Source organism: Durio zibethinus, chromosome 19 (genome assembly GCF_047325235.1).
Source record: "Durio zibethinus cultivar Kanyao isolate XHJ-2024 chromosome 19, ASM4732523v1, whole genome shotgun sequence".
In the NCBI taxonomy this organism is placed as follows: Eukaryota; Viridiplantae; Streptophyta; class Magnoliopsida; order Malvales; family Malvaceae; genus Durio; species Durio zibethinus.
The window spans coordinates 5,677,325-5,698,616 of NC_143180.1; the positions used below are offsets into that span (position 1 = coordinate 5,677,325).

The window sequence follows — 21,292 nt, forward strand, 5'->3', positions numbered from 1 at the left end:
GGAACAAGAATAATTTAAGCAGAGCTAGAATGTAGCATTTACAAATATGAATGAATCTGAACAAAATTTGAGATCCTAATTATCACTTTATAAGGATGGATTGAGCTTGGCAAGCATTCAAAATATTGATGCCATACTTAAGCATAATCTAACTCGATCCATGAACATCTTTATTCAAGATACGGTGCCAAAAAGTTATTAGTTGGAGAGTGAAAATATTTTTAAAGTGAATCTCTATATGTCAATCTAAAATATTTTGCACTTCAAATAAATTTTATATTTTAAAAGAAAACTAGTATTAAGTCTTGGCAAGACAACAAGCAAATCATAAACTAATCTCAATTTAGAAAATTATTGAGTTTTTGGCAGCAAGACAACTAACAAACAAACAAAACATAAAGTAATCTCACCACAAAACCAATCCTAAGTAACAACCCTAAGAATAGAGATAGTTGAGAATAAGAAAAAAGATGATCACAAAGACAATACAATAGATTAAGTGGCAACCCCCCATTTTATTCACACTTCTTTTTGTTGCAGCTGTTTACCAGAGAGCAGTTGTTAAAGATGATCATGATGACATCTTTGATTCATTCTGATTTGGTTTCCGTTTTGTTTCTAAACTCAAAGTTCTTTCGTTCCCAGCCGGACTATCTCCCTCCTACATTGCTCAATTTCACTCCTTTCTGCATTTTAATATCCTTAATCAGTGTAATATCCACCTCAGGAGGACCAGAATATCTCCTATTATTAGCTGGGGATGCAGGGAATGAAAGCCGCTTCTTTGCAGAGCCGGCCAATCCCCTCTCTGGCATCCTATTTTTCTCTAATCCCAAAGGACTTGGTAATCGGGACCTGGCCTTTGCTGACTGTGTTGGTGTCATGTAACTTGGAATAGCAGGTGAACTTGGAAGGCTCTCGTTGTCTCTCACTGATGAGCCTGCAATGCTATGTCTCCTGTAACGATCAGACTGGACACTGAGTATGCTCCTTGAGTCTTCATCACCTCCCCATTGACTCCCCCTTGGACTCGGCATTCTTCTTTTACTGGAAACTGATGAAATAGAAGGTGCCTTTGAAGGTGGAGTTGAAGGGGATTGATGGCTGCGAGGTTGACTTGATTTTGGGGGTTTTGGAGATGGGTTATTATCATTGTTAAGATCTCTTCGAGAATAAGCTCTGCTGATTTCACCAATAGACATGGAACAGGCACCCATACTCTTGACTGAGCCACGGTCATTGTTATCTGTTGTGCTTCGGATCTCCCATGGCCGAGCTGCCATCCATCGTTCTAACCAACTCCAACCCCAATGGGGATTACTTGGATCCATAAATGTTTGATTCACTGATCTAGAACAGTTCTTCCATGATTGCTGTTAAAGAAAAAAAAAAGGTCATTTAAGTCAGTACCGAATTACATTCATTGTAAGCACTAAAAGCTTGAAATTGAAAACACAGTTAGGACAACAGTACAACACAATCTAAATTTTTGCAAACAAAAGGGAAAACCAAATACCTGGCGAGAGAATGCATAAGCCAATGCTCTTTCCCTTCTCATAGCTGCTTCTTGCTTATTTTGTTGTCTTGCTTCAATTTGTTCCTTAGACTGTGTACTATCATTCCAGTCTTCTCCCATCTATGAAATAAGTGTTTAAACGACCAATCCATACATTTAACAGCATTAATATGAATTCCACTTAAATCCTAAAATGGTAGGAATTATATAATTATTTATTAATTTTTTTAAAGTGCCTAAAATGCTTTTACAATCAACCCCAAAAACAGGCTGGGAATCCAAGAGGGGTAAGATCCATAAAAACATGCTCCTCATTTGATTAGAAGTCTAGAACTCAGCTAATTAACTTGCAATCCAAGGGAAACCAAAAAGGCCAAGAAGTTTTAGGAAATCATGAGCGCAAACCGTTGTAGAAGTTATATAATGAAACCACCACACGCATAATAAAATTTACAGTCAAAACAGTAAAATGTGCAAAAGCCAGGCACTTACAGAAGCTCTCAACTTCTCAAGCTCTTTCTCACGTTTCTGTTGAAGCTGCCACTGGAGAGCCTGGTTTTCTTCTGACATTCTAATCCTCCTTGCACGAATCTGGGCCTGCACATGAGCAAGAGTCTGCATGCATCTTAATGTAGTAGTTGCTTGCCGTTTGACAGATTGCCCTTGGATCAATGATTTCAACCTCACCAACCCTCTCAAAGCTCGCAATGCCCTCCGAGCCTGAGATAATAGCCGTGAATGGGATGTTTCAGGGAATTTATGATTATAAATCACCATGCTTTTATTTCCTTAATTGACCAGAACACATTTTCAAAATCATCATGACTTAAAGTGGACATAATAGCCAGAAACAACTAATGCAGAGAGTTTGGAACCCTTTTTAAAGACAGAAAAAAATTCAAGAAAGGTCCATACAACTAAATGGGATGTGCTGAGTTCTGTTACAAAGTCCAAAGAGAATTTCAAAATCATACACTCTTAAGGACTCATCATTTCATGAGAATGAAAAAGCCCCGGCTTCAAGCATCACAACGACGAGACAAATTTAGCAAAAGTTCATGCATATATTCACAAATATAGAACAGGCAAATCTTAAAAGGAAGCAAATTGAATTAAACGATGAATAGCCCTCAAATTGAATCCATACCAAGTATCCTCGAAATGCAGTTTGAATCTTGATAGCAGCTATTTCCTCCTTGGACTTTCCCGGATAGCGTGGTACAGAAGTGAGACGAACAACTTCAACAGCAGCCTGAGCAGCTGCAACCGCGGCCTCAGCAGCCATAGCCGTGGCAAGAGCCACGGAGTAGGCATGTTTGCTTTGTTCATTTTCAGCATCTGTTAATTTGACATCTTCAGTGGGAGGAGGAAGTGCAGTCACTTCAGTTTCTTCAGGCAAAGAAACTGGCCCCAAGTCCTTGCTTTTTCCAAACCATTTTTTCTTTGATTTTGGAGTTTTCTGGTGAAATAAAAATGCACCAACAAATCTCTCTAAGAAAACCAAAGAAAAAGAAAATTATCCTCTGAATTATGAACTAAATCATTCAAACCTGATCTTTCTTGGACTCAGGGCTCAAAACTCTCTTCACAACAGAAAACCACCCTTCTTTTTTCCCCATCTGTCAATAATTCTTCTTCAAGACAAAGACAAGCCATGGAATTTCAAATTCCAATGAGAATTAAATGTTAAAAAAATTATTAAAAAAAAAAAAAACTCTCAAATTGCATTGTTCAAGTTTAAAAGTGCAGGAAATAGATCTATCTTAAACGACATCAACAAAGGATTTCAGAGTGGGGAAATTAAAAAATGGATTGAATATTGGAAAGGATTGAAACATTAAACCAATTAATGATTCAATCTAAGAAATGAAGAACAACCCCGATTCCAAAAGTGAATGATATTCATCTAAAACACAAAACCCAGATCAAAGTTTCCAAATTTAAACAGCTTCAAGACAAAAACTCAATAAATGTGTCCCAAAAAAAAACCAAAACAAAGACAAAATGTACCAAAAAGAAGCTGAAAATCTTCAATACCTGTACATAGAAAAATTCCCAGATCTCTGTCAAAAGATTGGAACTTTCTCTTTCTCTTTTTCTCTCACTCTCCTTATTCTGTTCCAAACCAAAATGCAAAAAAAAAAAAAAAAGAAAGGAAGAGAGAGAAAGAAAAAGAAGCGGATCTTGCAAAGAAAGCTTCAAAAGAGAGCAAAAATGGGGAAAATTAAAAAAAAAAAAAAAAAAAACAGGTTGGCAATTTAAGATCAGATTTAGTGTAGGACCCAGAAAAAGTGGGACGCAAAGTGTATCATGGCGGCATCCGAAAACACTTGAAAAGAAACAAACGACAAAACATAACTCCAACGGCAACAAGCCAACAACAAACAAAGTACACTTAAAAGCTGTCTTCTTTTTTTTTGAAGTCTGCCTGGTTTGCCTTTTTCTTTCTAACTCTGTCAAAATAAAAACATGCTTTTTAATTTTTTGTACTCTTATCAACATTTTTTTTACATTTAATTTAATTTAATTTGATTGATAGATAAATTTCAAACATGAGCGTTTTGTATTATTTTCGCTTATCTTAAAAAAATTATTATCATAATTTTACTTTATACTGTGTTTTGTCTATGTAAAAAAAATTGGATAATATGAAATTTGGATAAAGATTTTAATTCGATTCACAATATCTAATTTTTTAGTTAAATTACATTAATTTACATAAAATATTTTTGTGATTATAAGTTATTTTTCCTTATTTACCCTTATTAATTTTATTTTCTACACAAGAAACAAATGATGGTACCTAACGGTTTTTTTTTTTTTTACAACAAACCCTTTGCTTTATAATCTACGAGATATGCTAAATTATCTAAATCTAATAGCTGCAAAAAATAATAATAAAACTGTGTAAATAGTTTAAAATTTAATATATTTTGTTTAAATTATTTTGAGATGAGTCACATATTAAATTTCAAAACAACTCTATTGATGTTTGAATAAAAATTTTTAATTAAAGATTACTCATTATAAGATAATATTTATTAAAATTTTATTTTTATTTAATTTTAAAATATCAATATAAAATAAATTTTAATATTTTAAAATAAATAAATACATCCAATCTAATATGGTCTGACTCAACCCATAAATCCATTTTAATTCGAACTAAATTTTTTATTTGAACTCTTTAACATTTTTCTAAAAATCATATACCAACGGATAAGATTTAGCAATAGTTTTTTGGTGAGATTAGAAACATGAGATTATAGCTCTCTCCTTTAAGACATAATCTTTTTTAAGGAAATTTAAAAAAAAATTGTGTTGATCAGATTTTTAATTCAGCGGACAACTATTTATAACAGATCACGCCATAGGTTACTTACCAGTTTCGTAAGGTAACGCAATGAAAATTAAAAGATCAGATACCCCTGTCAGCCACTCGCAAAATTAGGGCGTGTACGGCACGAGTAAAAAAGTTAATGGAGTGTTTTTCTTACGCCCCTCGAGTAGAGGTGGAAAATGGTGCTCACAAATTGATGTAATTATTTATCGGCAAATATTTATGAGATGTGCGTGCTTCCGGTGATAACTTTAATAACATCACGTGTTGTAACATTTTCAACTGTTTTTTTCTTAATTTTAAATTATATCTCTCGAGTAGATCTGTCAATTTAATCCACATCTATTTAATCTATAATTGTACGTACTGTAAAACATGATGTAATGACATTATAAATATTGTATTACAAAATTAAAATATAAAAATAACTTAACTTAAAATTATAACAATGAATATATATAAATTTAATAAAATAATAAAATTATATTTTATATTTTTATATTAATTAAATTACGATAATTTTCACATAAAATTTAATATTTTATATAATATAAATACATAATTCATCAAATCTACTCTTTCGTTATTAAACTCCAACTTTAACAAAATACTAGGTATCTTTTAAAGACATATTAAAAATTTTAAAAATTAATTAAAAAAAAAAAGGCGTGTGCATCACTAATCACATACACTAACACGTAAGTTTATTACGGATATGGCACAATATTCTTGGTTTTACATTAACATAACCTTTACAATCGGTTTCAAAATTAACACGATTATTACAATTATTTTTAAAAAATAATTTTCAATAAATTTAAAATTCAAATAATAATACTTACAATTTTTTTTATACGATTTTTTTATATATATAAAAAATTCAAACACTGATGTATTATGAGGTCACTTTTCTGTATGTAAAGACGATAGAATCCCATCAGAAAAAAAAAAAAAAAGAAGGGGGGGGGGGAAGGGAACTTAATCAAACATAAGAAATACTAGATTTTTTTTTTTGTTTAAAAAAGATTCATATTGTATTGCCACCCACGATAGATGATGACGCACAAATCTAGAACAAGGTCAAGGAAAAGACTTTGACCTTCATGAGCAGGCAAGTAGGCCACCTAGCAGGATATCAAGGTCACCATCCAGTTATAATGCGCTGGATCGCTGAATCACTTAATTCGCACAAAATTTGATGCTCACAGTAAGTGCACCTCCACTACCTGAACAATGACAGCATGGCATATCATAAACCTGTTTGCCTTGCATCAGTTAAAATAACAATATATATCAAATGAGTTTAAGACTGCATCATGATTGGACAATTTATTATTGGTAGCTCGAAAACCCAGACGCTGTTGTGTAAAAAATTTTGAAAGTCATTGTTCACGTTATAAATTCGGACCGAAGACATTTAACTCCGTATACGATACATAAAATTGTGTTAAACTTTCATTTATGCACATTAAACATTTTGAGCATGCCCGGCAGGTGATTCTCCTGGCTACAAGTTTAAGCTAGCAAAGGTGCATACACTTTGAAGATTGTTCTAAGCATATGACTGATGTCGAAGTTGATCCTTCTCCCTTGAAGAATATGATAAGCCACGATAATCACGATCTGGAAAAGAGAAAAGGTTTATGAGGATGAAAAACCACTAATCTTTATTGAACAAATTACAGTGATGAAACTTTTTGGAAAACTAAAAACATACCACGTGATAAGTGGTGCCTTGATCTTTCAGAATGACCCCCTGAATTAAAAATAGAAATAGAAGTTAGACAAATCATATACAAGACAGTAATCAAAATCAGATATATAATCCATGCCCTAAAGAGAATATATGAAATAATCTGAATCCTTTGTTCTATCCATTGAACGATAACCTCGATCCTTGACTTTATCTCTGTCCCTTTCAGTCTCATCTCGCTCTCATTCCCTGTCAGACTCTCACCCCCTGTCCCGATCGCAGGCCTTTGCTGTCTCCCTATCTCTTTCTCTGTCCCTCTCCCTTTCCCTTTCCCTTTCCCTTTCCCTGTCCCTCTCCTTGCTCTTTTCTTCACCAGATTCTGTCCTGTGCTCAGACTTGGATTTATGCCCAGGCTCTTCTATTGCATCACCCTCTGTAGGCATGCTCTTGGATCCATCATCACTCAGCTTAAGATTCTTTCAACTTGTCAAGAGCCATCTTAATCTTTGCGTCTTTTGATCCCCCAGTTTCCAGATCAGCTGCTGCTACAGTGGTGTTGGAAACATTGGCATTATTATTTGCTGGTGGGCTCAATGGAACTTCCTGCAAAACAGTGAAGAAAATTTCACCGCAATAACTCATTTATCTTAATTTAGCTGCATTACATAATAAAGTAAAGTTCAGGAGTTCCTCAATGCTATACTTTCTCTCACATTCCATAGGTGCAGCTATTATATAACAATAAAATTAGTGGTCCAAAAGATCGGCTAAAGAAGAAATTAGCAGCACTTTCTGCATATATCATTATGCACTTGGAGATAGAATAAAAATTAAAAATCACTGAAGAAAGAATATTTAAACAGCCACATCCTACCACTGAAACTTAAAAGGAATTGGAGAAAGCTGAGAAACTAAAAGTCAGATTCACCTTTGAAATTGGCTAAGATTGTGAATCTGCAGACTTGGTGGAAAAGGTAAATGACTTTCCATCCTCACAAACAGGATTGTATTGTGCCTTGGGAAGGCTGTACAAATGAGCCAGAACCCTACAAACCTCAATGATCCCAGATTTCTCTGCATCAAAAGCCTTCCACCATTGCATGTTCTCAGGAAGGGGTACTTGAAACCTACGAGTGGCAGCATGTACAACCCCACAAGCCACAACCTCACTCTTGAACCGAACGCACAAGGTTGTACGTAAGCTACTCCAGAGTTGATGGACATAAACACAGAAAAGATTGTAAGTTCCACCAAGAGAAAAAAAAATGCTAGAGGCACAATGAACAGGAAATTGAACAGCACAAACTAAAAATAAGATGCATTAGCACTTCCAACTAAATTCATACAATTCTATTATAAACACTAGCAGTGGCTTTCCTAAGGTAGTTACATGCCTTCATGGTTAATGTCATCCAAATATGGAACTAGTACTATCCACACTCAAAAAACATTTATATGCAGACACTTCAAGCATTATAGCTCAAGCAAAAAAAAAAAATTAGAAAAGATTATCTGCAACAAGAACTTCAAAGCAATTATAATATTAGCTACACCATCTATATCCATTTCTAGGTCAATAGTTGTCGTTCTGCCATAAACCACCAGAGGCCTGGACAACAACTTTTAAACACTTAGCCTTGAAAGCAATGGCTCCTTTGACCAGAACCATGTCATTATCTACTGAAATGTTTGTGGGAAAGAATGTTCTTGTGTCCCGACACCACTCTTTCAGTTAAATATTATTGTTCCCACCATTGTTATTCACACTACCTTGTTTCCACTCACCCTATCTCCAATTCTTCTTAGCCACGTATAACGTCACATACCGTTAGTCAGTTTTAACTTTAACAGGGTACAAGCATGCCTAATTATGCTCAAAGTTTTCCTAAGAAGGAAAACCAGAACTGAAGCTATTATTGCCATAAGTAACGAACTTCCCATGCTGGTCTTTGTGAAGGAATGTTTTGGAAGCCACAATGATTAAAAAAAATACAAATTATTATCTTTGTCAGTATAAAACCACTTGGATCTCAAAATTATCTCAAAGGAATTCTTATAACCCATGTTTGATTTGTCATCAATACTCTATTTACTTTATGGTTTCTAAAAAATTGAACCTATTCTAAAGAGTTAATGCACAACCCAGTAGATATCTAAATTCCTCCATTACAGCAATGTCATTTCTCTTCTTTTTTATTACATATCAAGATCTGTGCTTCGGAAACATTACGTTCAATGTTAGATTTTCATCGATGCTCCATTTGCTGTAGCATCATTAGATTCATTGGAAGGAGGACTGTTATCCAACGTAAGAACAGAATTCTAAGAACAAATTCCAGTACCTCCACTGAGTTACCATTTAGAAAATGAACTTGCCATCTAACCTCGATTATAAACTATTCTTAATAGCAGAGCCTTTTGGCTGACATATGAACAGAGTGTATAGAATTAATACTGGCAACAGTAGTTAATATTAATTATGTGAAATAACTACATGAATGAACAATACAAGCACTAACAAGAGAAACAATGTTTAAAAAATTGGTGCTTGTTTAGCAACAAAAACCTATCATTTGCCAGATTCCATGCTTCTTACCTCAACTCAGGAAGTGTCTCAAGTGTAAAGGGTAGCAAGGTAGTTTCATATGAACTTATGGGGATGCTCAACATGACAAATAAAACCCATCTCTTTCAATATGTGTCTTTCTGTTCTGCTCAACTCTGCTTTCAAGTCTGAAAATTTCTGCACATAACAAACAGAAAGTAAGAAACAGTCCCAAGGAATAAAGCCTAGACAATCTGCTTTGAAAACGAAGCCATGAATTTTGTTAAAACATGTAAACTTATCAATCTTACCTTTGAATATAGGTCCAATTGCTCTATTGGTAAGTTCTCTCTCCTACATTCCATTCTGCGGAAAACTATGATCACTTGCCTTGCCCTCCGAGGGCTTTCCTCTACTTCTGATGCAAGCCACAAAGTGCTAGCCGCAACTATCTACACAGAAATTAAAAATGTCAAACGAAAATAGATTTTTGCACCTGTTTCCACTTTGATCAGGATAAAAAAACCATATTTCCTAAAATCTTAAAGAATTAGGCTGTCAAAACAGGCAGAAACAGCCATCACTACAACTGAATGCAACACATAGATAATTATACTAATACTTCTCTTCCTCTCATCTAACAATTTATCAACAGCCAAATAAACAACAAAAAGAGATTAACCTTGACATTGAAGCAAGCAAATGATTTCTTGCAATAAAAAAAATGGAATAGAACCTGGCCAGTGGCAATGACAGCTTGAGGCCTGTAAGTATAAAATTAAGGAAACATAAATCAACCAGAAAATCATTTACAAATATATAATTTATATAATGAAATTAAAGAAGAAATAGATACAGTTTAAGTTAAATTTCGCTTTCTTGGATGAGGTCACAGCCATAGATTCTTAGTGTAGTTTCAGTTGCTTCATCTATGCCATCTTTCCTTGAAGGTGAGTTCTTAGCTGCTCATCCGTTAAATAGAAGTTGTCAATTGCCGTATAGATCATTGTTTCCTTCACAACCTTCTATTAACTGTCACAAAATGAAAAAAGAAATCAACAAAAGAAAATCAAACTTGCAGCATTCCAATATCAACAAATTAATGATTAAAGAGACATTAAAAAAAGTAACGTTTAGAAACTAATCTCTCATAATTCCATTAGAACAGAATTTCATAGCTAACCCTAAGAATCTGTTTGATGCTGAGAAATCTTACAAAAAGAAGAAAAATGGAACCCTAAGGAGCTGTTGGCAAGTTAATCCGACCACATTTACCAGAAATATTGCTAAGAAATTAATCCCATAAAATTCAAAAGTGAGCTTTAATTAAGCCGAAAAGAAAATTTTCCACACAAGATCAAATCCAACACTAATCAAGCAAATAGTATTGAATTTTTTATAAATAAAGCAAAAAAATTAAAAAACCAAATTACCTTTATCCAGTACTAATTAATAAAACAGTGAAGAAATTTCAATCTACTTACAACCTAAAACTAATTAAGCAAAAAAATGAAAAATTTCAAACTAAACCTAAACCCTAAATTTAATTAAGTACATATATGAAGGAATACAATTAGCCTAAACCCTAAATTCTCATCCTACCTACTGGAACAAATACTTCTATCCTAAATTTTCAATAACAACAACAAGAAGAAGTTAAAGCCTTATATCCTAAATTTTACAAAAAGAAAATAAAAGAAATTGAAACTGGAAAACAGATAGGAACAAGAACTACATTTATATTCAGATAAGCTCTTTATATATTCTAAACAGAAGAAAATTACCCTTAAAATTTTCATTTATCTTTCATTATATCTACATCGAAATCATTTTGTTCAGAAATATATTCAAATTATATAATAAATCAGATTAAAATAAAAAAATTATTTATAAAATTAAACCATCAATAAAAATTGATATAGTAAGAAATGCATGAAAATAAAAATTGAAGAATAGATAGGTTTAAACGAGACATCGCCATCACAATAATAATAATCACAACAAGGATCTAATCATTGATTAAAAACAAATTAACAAGAAAAATCATATATGATTAATAGAAAAGCTTGAGAGAAAATCGAACCTTGAAAATTCAAGAGCCGGTTGCTGAAAAAATCCGTAAACGAGAGAAGGGAGGAGAGGAGAGAGAGTGTGTTGGGACAAGTGAGAGAAAACATCGGTGTGCCGTTCGATTAGATTCCTCGTCGACGGTTAAAGTTTGCCACGTGAAATCAACACGAAACGGTTGTTGTTTCGAACTCCGCCCATTCACATTGCAAAACCCTAGCGATTTCTGACCGTCAGATTTTGATCTATCGGTGGAAGGGAAGAAAAGTACGTTGACTTTCAAAACCCACTTATTTCTTAAAATTATCAATCTCTCCCCCAAATATTTCAAATTTGAAAATTAGGCCCTTTATCTCTCCGTTTCACTTTAAAACCCCAAAATAACAAAACAAATAGAAAAAAAAACTCAAAAAAATAGAGAAGCCGCCATTGTTGCAGGTTCGAAAACCTCTTTCTTTCTTTGATATACTGATTGAAATCGAAGGTATTGTAATTAATTACTAATTTTTCCTGATTATCTTGTTTTTTCTTAGGATTTTTGCGGAATAGTTAGAACAATGGGGAAATTAGGGAAAAAGGCGAGGAAATTTGCGAGGAAGAATCTTCAATCCGTGTTGAAAAGAAAGCGGAAGTTGAAATCTATGTTCAAAAAGAAAGGTTCTAAAAGTAAGGATTTTTATTTTTATTTTTTCACTGCATTGTCGAAGTTTTTTTTTTAAGTTTAATGTGCGGTTTGTTCACTTGTTCTTGAGTGTAAAAATTAATTAAATTTGTTAATGAGAACTTATTTTGGTGAAAATTTTTCTAGGAGATGAGCAGGATGGAGCCGAAAACATAGAAGAAGATCAAATAGAGAAGTTTAATGGAAGGTAAATTAAAAAAGTTAAATTTTTTGAATAAGAAAATATATTATTTAATTTTTGTATAGAACAATTATGTTTCAATGCATATGAAATTTTGTTCTTTTGTTCCTTTTTGGTCTGAGTATAATTGCTTTTAGAAACTTTTGAAGAAATATAAAGAAAGTAACAATTAAATGAGTTTAAAAGAATTTTATTTGGTGATAATCATTAATTTAATCTGTATTCTCTCCTTTTGCTTTTTAATTTTTCTTTGAATATTGCTTTGATATCAATATGCGATGTTGTGCCTTTTCTTAAAAGATTTAAAATATGTTTTCAGAGACTTGGAAGGTGAAAATATAGATGATGCTGCACTGGATGCGGTATTTAGTGATGAGAGCGATGTGGTTGAAGATGATTCAGAGAGTGATGGATATTTATCTGAGGTTTTGAGATATAAAACACATTGAAAACCTTCTGTTTGCTTTTGTTTGAGGGTTGATAGTGTTTCTCATGTTGATGTTTGAATTTAATGATCAGGACTCGGGCTTTGCACATTTGGATGAAAATGGAAGTGAGAGTAATCAAGAAGGTGAGGACACTATAAATAGTTTTTTTATATGTGTTTCCTTCCTTTTTGCTAATATCTTTGATTCATTTATCTATGTTTTTGTAGATATGGATGTAGACAACGATGGTGCTAGTGATTTATTGGTGCAAAACAGGGAAATTCTTTTAGAACTTACGGAGAAGAAGAAAAAATTAGAGAGGTTGCAGACAAAGGTAATTATGTCTTATTGCTGTCAAACTGCTGATTTTGTGGTATTAAATAATGGTTTGAGAGTCAATAATTGGATCGTTTTGAAACCAGCTAGGAGTTACACAAATTAATTTCACACTGATATACTCGAGCAAAATACCTCCTTTGATTTGATTAGAATTATGTAGTGGAGATGATACTAAAATTAATTGCTTTATATAAATGCGTGCAGTTGGATGTGTTTGCACATATATAACCTCATAAATATATGTTGGTCTTATACACATATGTTGGTCTTTTAATCTCTCTTTCTCTCTCCTTTTCATTTGGTTGAATGTTAATTTTTATCTTATGTTACACCAAGCTGTAACCTGTAAGTTTCTTGTTACTTAAAGCACACAAATAGTTTTTGTCATATTTGTTTAATTGAGCATTTCTACTATGTAAATTTCAGGACCGTGAATTTTCTAAGTTTCTGGAAAGCTATGAGAATGGCCTCGAAAAATTGAGGGATGAGGAGAATGTAAGTTATTTAGTTTGTCCATTTTCTTTTTAACTAGGTAATAAGACAAATGATTAAATGGGAAAATGCATCAATATTTTTAATTTTTGTTTCTTGCTATCGTCTGATTTTGGTTGGCATTCAATTACTTGCTATATATGTGTAAATAACTCTACATGGTCACTCAGATGGACATAAAAAAGAACATACAAGCTTTTTAACTTTGGGCTATTTTTCTGGATCCAAAGTTTACAAAATTGTAAGCCTAGTGGGGTGAAAGCAACACTTTTATTATTATTTCAACTTTGCTTAGTGCAGATTAAGACCAATGAAAAAGAAAATCACACCATGAAGTTTCAGATACTCAGATATGTGGGGGAAAGGGTATATTGTGGTTATGTCTTTTTTTTTTTCTGAGATGTAGTGGTTATATGCTAATAAACTATGTTATCAAAGAATTATAAACTCATGATCGTTCTCTAGTATTTCAGAAAAAGAAGGAAAATAAGTAGTTGACTTCCTTGATTCCTCCTTTTTGGCCTTATTTTGTCCATTTCATGGCTTGCCTCGGTGAACTTTTTATATTATTCTTTGTAACAGTATTCAGATGAGGATAATACTAGTGACGACGACACACAGAATTCCAGGAAAGGCTCTGTAAATTTAAGAATGGACAAGTTATTGACTAGCTCTGCCTTTAACTCTTTGTGCCAACTAGTCAGAGAACAGCATAATATATCTGCACTTACTAGTTTATTAAATGGGTATCGAGCTGCTTGCCATTATGGAACTGAATTATCTGGTCTTCTTGATGTCGGCTCTTGCTATGGACTTAAAGATAGCAAAACTTTGTCCAAGATTTTAATCTTCATGCTTCAGGAGGCTGATAATATTTTTCGAGAAACGCTAGGAATATCATGTTCTAGTTGCAAAAAAGAGACCATTTTGGAGTTGAAGAATAGTTCAAAATGGAAAACTATGAAACCACTGATCAAGTCTTATTTGAGAAGTACACTATTTCTTCTGAATCAAGTTACTGACTCGGAGATACTTGCCTTCTCCTTGGTTCGACTCAGAGCATCTATTATATTTTTTGCTGCTTTTCAACCGTTGCTGCACAGACTGATCAAGGTATTATAATTCTGAGATATGAAACTTCTAATATCTATTTTATGGGCAGTTTTAAAATAATAATAGTAATTTTAGGATATGATAAAGGATTTTTAATATTGTCTTATATTAGTGTTTGTACGATTCAGTTGGTATATAAGGTTGCATGCTTCCATGGTTGTGCACCTAATGTTTTGATTATTAATATATGTGGGAATTAGGAGAATGCAAGACATTACAAATCTTAAACTCTAGCTGTATCCATATCTTTTCTCATAATGGTTCTGTCTTACTTTCTTTCTGTCTTCTTTTTTATGTTTTCATTTCATTCATGCAATATAAATAACTCTTAAATGTTTTTTCCTATTTATAATAACTTTTTAAATTGATTACAGATTGCAGTTCATTTGTGGGTAACAGGTGAAGGGACTCTTTCATCACATTCTTTCCTGGTCATAAGAGATGTGACTTCTGTGTTTAGCTCAGATTGCCTTGACTCATGCTTGATTAAAACATACAAGGCCTTTGTCGGTCACTGCAAATTTGTTGATCCAGTTTCATCCAAACATATACAATTTCTCCGCGACTCCTTTATTGAGCTATGCTCTCTAGATATGCAAAACTCATCTAGAAAGGCTATGGTTTGCGTCGAGCAACTTTCAAAGATACTGCAAGCGGGCCTACGAACAAAGAAGAAGGTATGTGATGCACATGTCTTGGTGTCTCATTTAACTCAGATCAGACCGGATTAGGCATTACTTCATTGCTTCTTAAATTAGATGCCTATGGATATATGTAGTTCATTATGGCTTTGATGTTATTAGGCAAGGCCAAGTTTTAATGGTGCTTGTTTGTTATTGCTTGTAAGCAGGAAGCTGTCAAAAGGATATGCAGTTGGCAGTATACAAATTGCATTGATCTGTGGGTTTCATTTATATCAGCAAACATACAAGATTATGATCTTCAGCCTCTGTTGTACATGATCATTCAGATTATCAATGGAGTAGCTGTCTTGTTTCCTGGACCAAGATATTTGCCTCTAAGACTTAAATGCATTCAGTGGCTGAATAACCTTTCCAGTGCAAGTGGGGTTTTCATTCCTGTTACATCATTTGCTTTGGATATTTTGGAATATAAAACTAGCAAGGACAATGGTAATACTGGAAAAGACTTCAACTTCTCTTCGAGTGTGAAGGTTAGAGATTGGTCATCATTCTTACTATGAAATGAAATGTCTCCTGGGCACGACTATGTATTTCTGCTATAACTAATGTGGATGTTTATGGTGCAGTTGCCAAAACATTGGTTAAAATCTCGAAACTTTCAGGAAAAGTGTGTTTCTTCTGTCATTGAATTACTTGCAATGCACTTTGCTCAGTGGAGTTATCACATAACTTTTCCTGAGTTGGCTACTATCCCCCTCATCCGCCTAAGGAAGTTTCATGAGACGACAACCATTGAGAGTTTCCGGCGTGTGGTGAAGCAATTTATTGACAAGGTACAGATTTTTATGAAATTCATAGTTATTGTATGTTTAACCTGATCTGCCATATCAGTGTTGGGCTGGATATGAATATAAGAAACTAAGAAAGTAATCTCAAACCCCTACTCCCAGAAAATAAAATAAAAATGTGGCCTTTTAAATCATGCTATGATGATTTTGGCAGTCACCTACGGTTTACTTAACAATATAGATTGACAGGAAGTAAGATGTTGCATTATGCAGTGCACTAGCAAATGAATATTTTTTAACAAAAAAATTGCAGAACCAACCTTGAAAAAGAAAAAGAAAAGGGAAAAGAGGAAACGTCATAAATGTTTAATTTTTTCTGGTGTCATAGGTGGAGGAGAACATTGAATTTGTACAGAGGAAGAGAGATGAGGTGGCATTTTCACCGAAAGATCATCAACCTGTTGAATCATTTTGGCAGGTTTGCATTCTTCATTTAAATTATACCTAAATTTTCTAGAATTATAATGAAGTGAATTTCCTGAACTTCCTAAGTGGTTGGCCTGCAGTTAGAAAAGTCCAGTGCTAATGCTCCATTTACACAATATTACAAGAGTATAATGGAGAAGGCTGCTTCCAGAAATCTGGTTATGAATCAGAAGATAAGGTGCCATTATTTCTCTCTGACTTGGCTCTAAACTTACATTGCTTTGGGTTTGTGGGGTGGGGAAGGAGGGATGCTTTATGATTCTGGTGAATTTCAAGTTTTTATTTATCACATTGTAAAACCATGAAAGAGCATTTAATAATACTGAAATTTATAATATCTTGCTGCATTTCAATGCTTTTAGAGCTAACCTGTTATTATTACTGCAGTTCCTTGTTTCAAAAGAAGTCCAAAAGAAGAAAACGACAACTTCCAAACAATACCGTCCATGTGAGTGCTAATGATGAAAAAGGTTCGGAGGAAAAGAAAGTAGATTTGTCGATTGACAATGGAAGAGATGGGAAAATGAGAAAGAAAAGAAAAACCTAAGATCGTTAATTTCTGGTTGCCTCTGGTTACTAATACGTAAGAGTAAGAAAACCCGCGAATTGTTAATTCCTTCTCATTTAATAGACAAATTATTTAACGTGCTCCTAGGACTTTATGATTTCTGTTTGTAGATCTGAAATGCGAAGGAAAAATTTTGTTTAGAGCTGCAGAAGTTAGGTTTAAAGTTCGAACACCAAGTCAAACAAGTGTTGCATGTGATATTAGTTGAGAGAATATAATCTTGGACTATCTGTTGGTTTGGATTCTTTCACTGGTTCTTTGTTCATCGACCCATGATGGAAAATGATGATGACAAGATGAAAACGAAATACAAAAATGAAGTTGATCTATATATTATTGATTTATGGTTGGTAGTTGGTGACTTGGAGTTTAAGTTGTGGGGGGAGATGCCCTTAACTCACCTTATTTCTGATTCTTTCGGCTACTAAAGCTGGACATGGAAAGCACTAAAGGAATGATTTGCCAAATTAGGTTGACTCTCTTTCTTTTTGATTATAGAGGGTTTGTTTTTCGTTTTAAAGTTTTAAAATAACAGTAGTAGGTTGCATGATGCATGTGGAGACCTTGATAACATGTGCATGGAAACTGCCCCTTTTATTCCGAACAAAAGCAAAGTTTTTTTTTTATTATTTTTATTGTATTTATGGATTTTGGGAAAGGATTTGTTATATACATTTGGAATTTCACGCATAGATCAATTTTTGAAGTATCGTTCGAAAATAAAAGAAAATATTATAAATATTGAAATTTATAAAATAATTATTATTTTATACGTCAAATATGATTTTAAAAATTACATTAATGAATTTTAAAAATTGAAACATACCTTTTATTGTATATTTGAAAAAATAATTAATTAATATATTAAAAAAATAAACGTGTAACAATCTTTGAAATGCGTTAAATTTAATATAAAATAATAATTCTTATAAAAACTACCTAAAATAAATCCATAAATTGAATATAAAAAGCAACTATATTATATAAATTAAGTGTACAAATTTTGATAAAGTAAAAATATTGACAAAATTTTTACTGTTGAATAAATATCGATTAAATTTTAATTATAAATAATTTTTTATATAATTTTTTACATATTATTAATTTTTACATTAAATTTTATTAATTTATTGATTTGTGTTTTTAATTAAATTATTTTTTATAAAAAAAATCATAAATTTCACCTTGATGTAATTTTTGTCCATCCATAAAATAATGGACTAGTAATTTGAATGATTTTATATCTTGTGGTATTAAGATTAAAAAATTACAGAAGCATTTGTATACTTAATATTCCACCCTAAAACCTTAAGCAACCTCCACAAACCCTTGGCTGATCTCGTCCTTTCCTTATCACCCTTGACATTTTCCGGTTCGCCGCCGTCCGGTACTTGAAACTTCATTGCCTTACTCTTCCTCCTGCTCTGCCTCATCTTCATGTTCTTAAGCTCAATCTCCATTGGAAATCTTCCTACTCCAAATGCAAACAAATACCATCTTGACTTGACTGGAGTTGCTAATATCGATACTTTCTTAACAGAAAAGTCAAACTTTTCATCATCACCCAATTTCTTAATTTCACTCCCAAATTTCCCATGGTTATTTTTGGAGCCCCAAGCTGGCAATGACAAAGACTTGTTGAAACTCTTTCCTCGTGATTCTTTTGCTGATGATGATGATGATGAAGGAAATGTTCTTGACTTGTTGAATATTGAATGTGATGACTTTTTCCATGGAAAAATGCAGCTGCTGATGTTCTTCTTCTTCTTTTCATTTTCTTGCTTGACATCTTTCAAAGGAATGAGTTTCCCACAGAAAATGATGTTATTATCCTCAGGATAAGTACTTGAGGCTGCTGCAGCAGGAAAATCTTCACTGAAGAACTCAAAGAAATCTTGATCATGATGATGATCTTCTTTGGAGAAATCATCATTCCAATACTCATTTACATCACTGCTCATCACAAGATCACAAAGAGAAAGTGTTTCTTCATCTGCTTCATCTCCAAAATCTTCATTGATTTGTTGCATAGTTTCCAGGCTATAATTTAATCCCTCAGCACCCATCGGAAAGAAAAAGAAAAGTATGAACAACACAGGGAAGAAAGGTTTGATTTGATGAAGGAAAACTCGGTTTATCGGAGAGTGAAAAACATGTTCAAAGACATATATACACAAGGAGCTTTAGAAATTTTGATTGATTTGATATGATTAAGATGGCTTCTAGAGAAATAAAAATATTAAAGTAAAAATAATGATATTTTTTTGAGTCACAAGACTTCTAGATGATGGCTTTTCTAAATGCACTTTCTTTGACTACCAACATTAATATTGTCTTTTTCGCATTAAAAGGAGAATAAAACTTAAAAAAAAAATTGTGAAAATGAAGGGTCTAAATTGGTTAACTACTTAAAAGCTTAAACTTTTTGGCAATTGATTAGAGTCATTTGAGAGCTCGATTATAAGATTTTTATTGCATTGAAAATTATGTTTTATAATAGGATAATAATTTTATATTCTAAAAAAAATATTCTTTTAGTTATTTATGTTTTGAAAATTATTTTTTTATAATACATGTATGAAATTTATAAAATGTTGGAGATAATTTCATTTTTAATTCATAAATTTTTTAAAAAAAATTTATTTTAATTCATCATCTGTCACGTGAGATATTTATTGATGTTATCACGTGACATTTACTATCAATTTAAATGATTTCATAGATAAAAGATTAAAATATGTCAACATTAAACGAATAGGGATTTAATTAAAATTTTTAAAATTTAGATATCAAAATAAAATTTGAATCAAAGTTTAAGAATTATAAGTGTTATTAATTTATTTTTTAATATTTTTTATTAGAATGAGAAAGAAAAATATCATATTCAAAAAGCAAAATTACAATAAAATAATTAGTTTCAATCTATTTGATTATACAAAGGTTTTAAAACTTTTGTTTCAAATTGTAAAATTTTGGGTCTTTTTTTTATTATTTTGAATCAAGTGCTCTTGATTTTGCTGAGGCTGAAATTTTTCTTTTGTATTTTTACCTGTTTTGGTTATGCTTTCGGTTTTGAAGGTCCAAAATGTTAAAGGAGGCTTTTGATTTTCTTTCAGTTGGGCATATGGGGTCCACCCGAAGACAATTTCTTTAATGCCATTGACTGCAGGGACCTCATAATGGGGCCCAAAAGTACGCATTGCGCCAGAGTGCCCGACAAAGAATAAAAAATAAAATATCTAAAAACAGGTGTAATTTTGGATCCAAATGGTAGGTTAGTGTCAAATATTTTTACTATTTAGAAAAAAATGTAAAATTTTAATGCATAACCTTAAAATTAAACACAGAAGAAAACAAAAGGGAGGAAATAATTAAGAAAATTTTTTTAAAAATTAATTTTAAGGAAAAACAAAATTTCTATTAATTTTCTTTGCAGCCCAAGATCATGGGGAAGATTATTAGAAAATGCAAGTTTCAACTTTCAAATTTGAAAAAAAAAATTCGTTAATTATTTTTTTATTTACAAGAAGTTCAGACAAATTATAACATGTGTAAGAAGTTAGAATAGTCAATTCAAAGTGAATTCTGTAAATTTGATGCAATAATAGTAATTTTATAAATCATACTTTTAAAACGGACCTATATCACTTATAATTATATTTATTATATTATTATAATTAGTTAATCACAATAAAAAATTATGTAAAAATTTATTTTTTAAAAATATGAATTCCATATAAATTTTTATAAACCTCATACAATATTAAATTATGATTGATTAATTATATTATAATATTTATAAATAACATATTCCTTTTTAAAATACAATGCGAATATAAGATTTTCGAATTATGATTTTTGTTAGAAATATAAAATCACACAAAGTAAAAGAGTCTAAACGCAATAATCCTAGATTTATGACATGTTTAAACTGTTTTCCAATTGATTTTTTTTTCTCTATTTAATGGTAGAAATACCTTTGATGCTATGGTGTTTATTAGCTTATCAAAATTTGAAAATTTTGAAAGTTTGAAGAAAAATTTTTAACTAGAAATTCTCAAATTTTATTTTTATAAAACACCTAAAAATTAGAAAAATATAAAAATTTGAAGAAAATTTTTTAACTAGACACTTCAAAAGATAATAAAATTTGAAACCTTTTCCATCAAAAAATTTAATAAAATTTTTCATAAATTTTATATATATTATAAGTGAATACTCTAAAAAAATTTTCTGAATCCATCATTGTGAATATTTGATTGGTTTGATCATATCCTATAATTCAAACCTAAACCTTGTTCAAACCTCAATATGTCAGCACCCTAACGTCCAAGCAACTTTGAAAAATACACTACTTGTTTCAAGAGAAAATGCCTAAGATTAAGTGCCTACCAAGTTTGACTTATTCGA

General features: G+C 32.0%; 2 protein-coding genes and 1 pseudogene across 5 annotated transcripts; 1 reads left to right on the forward strand and 2 right to left on the reverse strand.

The window, feature by feature from the left end:
- Positions 1-311: 311 nt before the first annotated feature.
- On the reverse strand, positions 312-3,882 carry LOC111310293 (protein IQ-DOMAIN 3-like). 2 transcript variants are annotated; one of them, XM_022909604.2, is made up of 6 exons: positions 3,554-3,882; positions 3,067-3,150; positions 2,664-2,975; positions 2,009-2,236; positions 1,517-1,636; positions 312-1,373 (listed from the first exon to the last, which is right to left on the reverse strand). In XM_022909604.2, exons 2-6 carry the CDS (start codon positions 3,133-3,135, stop codon positions 651-653), a joined length of 1,452 nt encoding a protein of 483 aa, XP_022765339.2. In that variant the 5' UTR covers positions 3,136-3,150; positions 3,554-3,882; the 3' UTR covers positions 312-650. The 2 variants fall into 2 exon arrangements, with proteins under 2 accessions (XP_022765339.2, XP_022765337.2); XM_022909602.2 differs by having other exon boundaries at positions 3,067-3,147; positions 3,554-3,766.
- A 2,272-nt stretch (positions 3,883-6,154) lies between these two features.
- Positions 6,155-10,101, reverse strand: LOC111310295 (cyclin-L1-1-like; annotated as a pseudogene). The gene is made up of 8 exons (XR_016330341.1): positions 9,951-10,101; positions 9,777-9,858; positions 9,406-9,546; positions 9,116-9,292; positions 7,478-7,751; positions 6,713-7,152; positions 6,574-6,615; positions 6,155-6,479 (listed from the first exon to the last, which is right to left on the reverse strand). The product of XR_016330341.1 is annotated as a cyclin-L1-1-like (transcript).
- A 1,380-nt stretch (positions 10,102-11,481) lies between these two features.
- Positions 11,482-17,130, forward strand: LOC111310294 (protein REBELOTE-like). Of its 2 annotated transcripts, XM_022909605.2 has the most exons (14): positions 11,482-11,599; positions 11,695-11,827; positions 11,970-12,030; positions 12,344-12,449; positions 12,544-12,595; positions 12,680-12,786; positions 13,218-13,286; positions 13,866-14,396; positions 14,771-15,073; positions 15,247-15,570; positions 15,667-15,873; positions 16,217-16,306; positions 16,395-16,492; positions 16,702-17,130. In XM_022909605.2, the coding sequence occupies exons 2-14, from the start codon at positions 11,719-11,721 to the stop codon at positions 16,859-16,861; spliced, it is 2,217 nt and encodes a 738-aa protein (XP_022765340.2). In that variant the 5' UTR covers positions 11,482-11,599; positions 11,695-11,718; the 3' UTR covers positions 16,862-17,130. The 2 variants fall into 2 exon arrangements, with proteins under 2 accessions (XP_022765340.2, XP_022765341.2); XM_022909606.2 differs by lacking the exon at positions 13,218-13,286.
- The last annotated feature ends 4,162 nt before the right edge of the window (positions 17,131-21,292 follow it).